The sequence below is a fragment of the Beta vulgaris genome, chromosome 6, assembly GCF_026745355.1.
Source record: "Beta vulgaris subsp. vulgaris cultivar EL10 chromosome 6, EL10.2, whole genome shotgun sequence".
In the NCBI taxonomy this organism is placed as follows: Eukaryota; Viridiplantae; Streptophyta; class Magnoliopsida; order Caryophyllales; family Amaranthaceae; genus Beta; species Beta vulgaris.
In genome coordinates, this window is record NC_079207.1 from 51292647 (window position 1) to 51301316 (window position 8670).

An 8670-nucleotide genomic window follows, 5' to 3' on the forward strand; every position below is an offset into this window, starting at 1 on the left:
ACTATAAAATGGAATGGAGGGAGTACTGGATTAGGAGTTTCCTTCTCGGCAAGCGTGTAGTTTAAATGTTTGATTGCTCGCTTTGATTGTTTGAGCAAATCTCTCCCCTTCTCATCACTCATCACTCCTTCCTGGTTTCTGTGACATAGTTGGGAAATGCATGGACGACCAAGAAAACCCTCAAATCCTGAAGATGAAGCAGCTTCTGCTGCTAAAGCCTCCAAATTACGCAATCTTCAATCACAATTCATCCATTTTCATCACAACAAACTGTACTCTTCTCTCTGTCTAATCAAAATCAAATGATTCTTGTTTTTTTGTTTTTGTTTGTGTTATCATTTAGTTTTGTTTGCTCAATTAATTTCAGCTACGACAAAGAAGCAGTGGAAGTCTGCACAAAACTGCTTGAGATAAACCCAGAATATTACACTGCCTGGAATTATCGCAAACTCGCTGTTGACCATTTTCTGAGTCAACCCGGCTGCGATCCCGACACTATTTTGAATGAGGAGCTTCGCGTTGTAAGTCGACTCTCATTTATTATTTGTTGGAGTTAGCTACTTAATTGCATCAGTTAAGAATCATATACTTCTACATTTGTGCTTCAATGTTTATCAAATTTATGTTGGTGGTAATGTTTGATTTCTTGAAAATGTTGGATGAGCTTTGGGGTCTTAGATCTGGGGTTTTGTGGGTTATTCCAAATTCGTAGGCGAAAATGTTCCAAGCTTAAAATTTTGAAATTAGGTTCCAAATTTGTTAAGGTTCACCCTAGTTGGAGATTTTTTTTATTGTTATCAAGTCCTGATAGTGTTGAGTGCTGGAAATGTGGATACATGATTTATTTTAGGTTTAAGTAAGTGTTGATTAATGTTTGTATTCTGAGGAATTGACAATGATTTAGGTAGAGAGTGCACTGAGACAAAATTTCAAGTCATATGGTGCGTGGCATCATCGCAAATGGGTGATTAGCAAGGGCCATTCATCTGTAGACCAGGAATTACGTCTATTAGATAAGTTTCAGAAGGCTGATTCACGGAATTTTCACGCATGGAACTATAGACGGTAAAAATATGCACTGTCACTTGGATATGATAGTTTGACACAGCATGGTTTTGGTTGAACTTCTTTTTTAATCTGTTGTGCTTCAGATTCGTGGCTGCACTGAAGAGTATTGCAGAAGAGGATGAATTGAAGTATACCGCCGATATGATTGCAAGAAATTTCAGCAATTATTCAGCTTGGCATAACCGCAGGTATTATCTTCTCGAACTTTGGTATGTATAAAGATTTTATTATATGGTTGGCTAAGATTTTGGTGTGCATTTTGTGATTGTTCTCTGTTTGATATGGAACCCTCTCAAACAATACTAATGAGAAGAGAACAATAGTGCATTTTGGTTACACTTACTTCTTCCATTGCTTATGCTTCATCATACCTTCTTTGATGTTTCTCATCATTTTAGTTTACCGGACTTTCAGTGTGCTTCTGTCAAACTTACTAAAACAAAAGGCTGAGGGATTCGTTTCAAAAGAGAAGATTTTAACCGACGAGTATGACTTTGTGCACCAAGCACTTTTCACTGATCCTGATGACCAAAGTGGTTGGTTCTATCATCTTTGGCTTATGGAGCAAACAGTCACAAGAGATTCTCCTTGGTTGGTTTCCTCTTGGCCTGCTTCTGATTCCGAGCACCTTATATATGCAAACAAGTTAACGTCTGGCTGTATGGTCTCGCCATTTGCAAGCTACTCCTTTGATGGAGGAACAATACCTGTGATTCTATATTTTGACCAAGCTGTTAAAGGTTTAAACTCTTCTACTGTTTCCATCAAATCTGCACTTACAGAAAGTGTAGATATTATTTGGAGGCCTCTTTCAGCTGATAAATATGAGAGTGCTCATGCTTGGGTTGCACTGCTAAAGTTTTCAGATGTGCAGCTTGATTATTCCATTCCAGTTGAAGTTAGCATGGGACATTCTCCACAGATCATCTCTCTGAGTGGGGGCTCCTTGAGCAATGTGTTTCAGTTTAAATTCATGGTCCGATTTCAGCAGTTTGATCCAGAACATGCGGAAGGGGAGAATATACAGGCAATGTCATGGGAAGACTCAAATTTTCAGAGATATGAAATTGACTCTGGGAAACTAAATTTCTTATTGTCGTTCAGTGAATTGCAAATTGACAAGGATCAAGACAGTGATACTTCTAAGTGGCAGGTGGATATGTTAGCCAATGAGATTGAGCTCTTTCGTCTATTGCTCTCTGATGCAGACTGGTACGCCTCATCGGATGGTTTAGAATCTCGTACCATACTTTTATTTTGGAGATTAAAAAAGCAATCCTGGTGCATATTTTATATGCTTATACTCCATGTTTGTGTTTGCAGCAAAATTGGAAAGCTTACACTTGCGAGACTGTTGACAGCCCTAGATACAATTATGTCACACAGCAGCTCTTTAAATTCTTACAAGATGGTGCATACTGAAGAAATTTTGGCTTTATATAGTGATTTGATGAAAATGGACCCACCTCACTCGGAATACTATAAAGAAGAACACAGTTTGGCTGTACTACGGCAGGTGTGTCATTACTTGATTATGTTATCCAGATTCCAGAGAGGGTGATCTATCACCTAGTGTATTAAGATTTGACTTTCAATTCATAATACGGAAGCTTATAATTATATTTCCAATATGAAATTTTACATCTAGTATAGGGATCTTACTGCTTGTCATTTTTCTGCCAATCTGTAAAGCCGTAAATGTACTGTTGGGTGGCAGCTTTTTCTAAGAGAAAAATAGCTATTGTCTAGTTTTTCAGGGAAGATCTCTTGTATTGGATAGATAAGAAGTAGCTCACGATGTGAGAGTATTTCAGCTAGCCTGTCGTCATTTTTCATTGCGAATGCTTTCATGCTAGCAGCTGTGAATCTTTGCTGTTGATGTTGAAAATGACCTCTTCAATTCACCTCTAGATTGGCCCCCAATGGAGCAATATTTATAGTAGATGAACATGTTAACTATTGATGTTATGTTAAAGTGCAGCATTCTGTAGCTTTTATACTTGAAGTCTTGGTTAGCTTCCATTTTTGTGCAGCTGAATTACTGGAATACTTACATAGATTGCATTGTTGATCTTTAGATTACTTGTTGCAAGGACAGCTTGTTGAGATATTGCTGGCGCTATGGGGAACTAACCAAATCAAATGACCAACGCTTTATTTGCTTGCGTTTCAATAACTTGTCACTAACAAGAATTGGGTCCATCGAGAGATTATTGTGGCTTCAAATGCTAGATCTCAGCCACAACGAACTTGGATCAATTGAAGGTAATGATGTTCTCTTGAGTTAGAGTTCTTGTTTTTGAATGGTTAGCTGCAGACTGCAGTGTGCCTGCTCAGTTTTTGGGTTAAAGTTGTTCTTTTTGTTTTATATGGATTTTCCTTCTTATCCCATGAACAGCCGTGCTTTGCAACTAATTCATCTAGGTTAGCTCTCTGTTAGGGAGTGTGATTTTCAGATTTTGTTCTTCCTTTCGAGCTAGCAAAGTGCCAAAGTCAGACATAGAATTGATAGGGTACTTTAGCTGAATTAATGTAGTAAGCAAAGCGACCCCGATAACAGTAATAAGAAGAGATATGTGTATGTTCAGGAGCCGCTTTTGTAGTTATGGCTCATACCATATTGTAAATGTTTAGGAAAACATAGTGTCATCTACTTGAGCAGTGACAAATACTTGGAATTCCGGGTCTTGTTGACAACATGCAAATTACCTGAATAAAAGAGATGATTTTTCGTCACTGCAGTTCAATGTCCTATTGTCTTTCACTTTGCTAAACTTCCTCTAATTGGAAATAGGCACGTATCACTATGAGATGTGGTCAAAGTAGTGTTTAAGAGTCTCATAATCCTGGCTAATGTAATATTAGTAAAGGATGGATCCTCTAGTGTTGTTTTGTGTTTGTTTCCCCACTGCCAATAAAAGAATCTACAAGATGTTTGGAAAAAGTTGCCACTTATCCTAAAATGTAATAGTTTACGATTGGTTAACACAGAATTTTTTCAAAAATAATTAAGTAGGAAAGTAGGGCAATGGTCCATTTATTATACCGTTTTTTTTACAAAATTGTGCCACATCCCTAATTGCAAGGGGGGGGGGGGGATAATGTGAACGCACTATGTTTCATATCACCTCAGCAGAATTTTCGCTCTACTTGCGTGAAAGATTCGCTAAGAATTTTATATGCTTATCATCACAGGATTGGAGGCCATGCAGCTTCTTTCTTGTTTGAACCTGAGTAACAACAAGATCAAGAGTTTTACTGCTTTGAATCCGTTAAGGCATTTGAAGTTTCTTAAAGTGCTAAACATCTCAAACAATGAGATTGGGAAGCATTCAATTGACAGCACCAGGTACTTGTGCTCCTCTCCTTTGTCTCACACTGTAGAAAAAGATTGGAAGTCGGACATATCATTGGGGGATAGCAACCAACTGACAAAATATTGGGAGGCTTTTCTAATCTTTAGAGAATTAACATTGACTCAGCTTGAGGTAACAGGGAACCCCGTTGTTGATGATGATTTTAGATCGTTCTTGCATAAAATTTTGCCAACATTGAAGTGGCTTGATGGTAAAGGTTCATAGATAAGCTCACTTGATTACTGGTATTATTGAAAGCATATGATGTACAACAATTTCTTTATTTTTATTTTTTTTCATATAGCAGTTTCATATGATTCTAGTATCAAGGTAAAGAAATTATAAATAGTTCTTACGGTTTAATCTTTTGTCATAAAACATTGTTCCATGCTTATGCGTTTTGGACATTCTTATGAGGCAGTACTCTTTTTTATTTTTTTAAGTGGCAACATTTTGACTTTTGGTACTCTTTAGTGTTCATATACTTCCTCCGTTTCAAAATAAGTGCAACATTTGCATAGTGTTTACTATTCACAGTTTAAACTTTAATTAGCTTTGGTGATTTACATTTTAAGAAAAACATAGTCATGTGGGATCTTGTTAGATTCGTCTGAATGTGAATTTTTTTAATATCAACTTTTTATAATTTTTAGTTATTGATAATTGAAGATATTAATGGTTAAAATAATGCATTGGCAAACGTGAAAACAAGAAATGTTGCACTTATTTAGAAACGGAGGAAGTATATACTTTATCTGAAAGTGTTAAACTTAAATTAATATATAAATATTATTTAAAATGATGTTAGATCTTTCTCAATGTTCTTTTAAAAAGTATGATTATCATTTTTATCATCTCTTTTGTGACCGTAACATTACTTGCAAAATTGCTCCTGCTAAAAGTCCCCTCCTGTTCGGACTCAATATCTTGTACTAATTGATCTTAAAGATGGTGTAGTGCTATGAAATGAAAATTCTAGAATGGTCTTTTTTGAATGGAGAATGTGCGACCACAATCAATGTGAGCCACCTACATAAGCATTCTTTTCTCTTTTCTTCTTTTGCTTTGAAATGATTTTAGAAAATACTAAAGTCATTTATTCTAATTTCTAAAATTATTTTAAATAATTTCGAAAAATACAAAATAAAAAAAATATGAAAATTTCGAAAATTAGTTTCAGCCAATTTTTTTTGGAAAAATTCTTTTTCTTTTTACCTAGATTTTCTGTCTCCTCTCTTCTACCCCTTTCTCCCTCAAATCTTCCATGAATCTTTGATTCTTCTCGAATTTTCAATAGATTTACTTGGACCATTCTCTTTTCATGAAATGGTAAGAATTCATGAATTTGTGATGGAGAAGTTGTGAAATCGAAATTATAATTTTCAATTTTGGGAAAAATTTTGGTGAATTTTTTCACTTTCCTCTCTTCCATCTTTGTAAATTCATGAAATAGATGAACATAAGATTGATGATCGTATGTACACCATGAACGCCCAAATTTCCATAGAAATTAAGGTATTAGTTTTAAAATGTTGAAATTCAAAATCAAAATTCTAAGTCATTATGAAAACATGGTTTGGTGTTGGAAAACTGCTAATTTGGGATCGATTTGGGACTGATTTGTGCGTTTTTAAGTGTTGATGATCATTGTCGCACTAGATGAAGAATTTTAGAGGGGAGAGAAAAAATCGAAAGGTTGAAGATGAGGTTCAAAGAAGATGATTCAACGGACATGTTATAACGGACATAAGAAATAAACAAATAATTGAATGTCAAAACAATAAAATCAGACAACAGATTTACGTGGTTCACCAATTTGGCTACGTCCACGGGTAGAGAGAGAATATTTTATTATGTAAGGAAAACCAGATTACAGAGAGAATTAGACTATATTCGTAATCTAAAACAATTGGGTAATAATCTATTTATACTCTCGCGTCGAAAATGCATTTTCCAGAGATAACGGGCCACTGCCCGATCGGGCAGTAATGACTAACCCCAGAATAGTTGCGGGCCCGATCGGGCAAAACTCGGCCTGTCGTAGTTCGGTGAGTACGCCCGATCGGGCGGCTTCCCAAAGCAGCTGTTGACAAAACATTCTCGGGCCCGATCGGGCGACACTCCAAATCTTCATTTTGACGCATTTTGTCGAACACACTCAAGGCATTAATCTTACAAATCTCCATCGTGACTTGAATCCTCTCACAATAGCCTAGAATCTCCCTACGGACAGATTTGTACCAGAAGACAACCAAACCAGATTAGTCCCTAAGGATCCCAGATTTGGCCCTAGAGGGCAACTAACAATCACGAACATTGAGTAAGTTCAAACTATGTTGAAACTTACTCTGCGGAACCGGCTTGGTGAACATATCAGCAGGATTATCAGCAGTTCCTACCTTCTTCACCTTAATTGTTGTCTCACTCCTCAAAAAATGATAACTAACATCAATATGTTTAGTCCTCTCGTGATGGACTTGATCCTTGGCCAAGCCTATCACATTCAAACTGTCACAATACACAGTTGCCTGATCATGATTTAGCTGCTTCTGTCAAGGCCATATACTCTGCCTCAGTAGTAGACAAAGTCACAGTAGGCTGCAAAGTCGCTTTCCAACTCACAACAGAACCACCAAGAGTGAACACATAACAAGTCATAAATCTTCTACCATCCACATCTCGAACATAATCAGAATCGAAATATTCTTCAACTAAACATGCCATATCACCTCCATAAATAAGACCAACATCTGACGTACCTCTTAGATATCGAAAGATCATCTTGACTGCCTGCAATGCTCCTTACCAGGATCAACTATGAACCTATTAACAACACTGACTGCATGTGCAAAATCGAGCCTAGTGAAAACCATGACATACATCAAGCTCCCTACTACACTAGCATACGGAACCCGACTCATGTACTACTTCTCCTCAGTAGACTTAGGTGCAAATGCAACGGACGAATGACTATTTGAAGCACTTGGTGAATCTATAGGTTTTGTTGTTTACATGCCAAACCTTGACAATATCTTCTCAATATAGCCTTTCTGTGACAACAAAAGCTTTTTCTATAGCCCTCTCCCTATAAATCTCCATACCCAGTATCTTCCTTGCTGCACCCAAATTCAGCACTGAGAAGTTCCTTCAACCTTTGGACATCCAACTTGTTCCCAGCAGCTATCAACATATCATCTAAATATAACACTAAGTAAATGAAAGATCCATATGTGAGCTTGTTGTGATACACACAACAATCATATGGACTCCTGTTGTAGCCTAACTTCATCATATAGCTATCAAATTTCTTGTACGACTACCTCGGAGACTGCTTTAGCCCATATAAGGACTTCTTCAACTTGCAAACACATTTTTTTCTTTCCCGGAACCTGGAACCCATCTGGTTAAGCCATGTATATCTCCTCCTCCAACTCTCCATGTAGAAAAGTTATTTTCACATCTAGCTGCTCAAGCTCAAAGACCTGATGGGCAGCTATTGCTAGTAGCACCCTGATGGAAGTATGTCTGACTACAGGAGAAAATATCTCTTTGTAGTCTACATCCTCCCTTTGTGTGAACCCTCTTGCAACCAGTCGAGCCTTATACTTGACCCCCTCTACAGATGTTATCCCCTCCATTTTCTTGAAAATCCACTTACAAGTAACAATTTTTCTCCCTGGAGGCTTAGGCATAAGCTCCCAAGTCTCGTTCTTATGAAGTGATTCCATCTCTTCCTCCATTGCAGAAAGCCAATGGATAGACTCCGTACATGTAACTGCTTCCTTAATGTGGATGGCTCATAGACATCGTGTAACACCCCAGAATTTCAAAGCGAAAAAGAAAGAAATTATAATAATAGTATTATAGGACGATGGCGGAAACATCGTCTTCTGGGAATGTCACTACTACAAGAAATGCGTTTAAATATCTAAGTGATAAAACCAACATAAATAAATAGTATAAATAAATTAAATTGATAAGCCAAAAAGAAAAACTAACTCTTAAATTAATAAAAGAGTAGGCCTAAAACATCTAACATTTTAATGCTCACATCTCAAACCCGAGCCCAAAACCAAATAAGATTGTCATCAACATAACCTGCAAAATATACAACAAATATCCACAATCATGGGGAGTAACTAACAGCTCTCCCAGCTCAATTAGGATCCATGTAGAAGTTATCAAGCGTTAATAAATAAGTCCAATCAACATAAAAGATCAAACTGAACCAAAAACAGCAAAACAA

The 8670-nt window shown here is 36.9% G+C and overlaps 1 protein-coding gene across 1 annotated transcript; it reads left to right on the plus strand.

The window, feature by feature from the left end:
* On the plus strand, positions 1 to 4857 carry LOC104897006 (hypothetical protein). The gene is made up of 8 exons (XM_010683806.3): positions 1 to 272; positions 368 to 521; positions 905 to 1065; positions 1152 to 1256; positions 1483 to 2280; positions 2392 to 2584; positions 3147 to 3333; positions 4264 to 4857. The coding sequence occupies exons 1-8, from the start codon at positions 157 to 159 to the stop codon at positions 4647 to 4649; spliced, it is 2100 nt and encodes a 699-aa protein (XP_010682108.2). The 5' UTR covers positions 1 to 156; the 3' UTR covers positions 4650 to 4857.
* The last annotated feature ends 3813 nt before the right edge of the window (positions 4858 to 8670 follow it).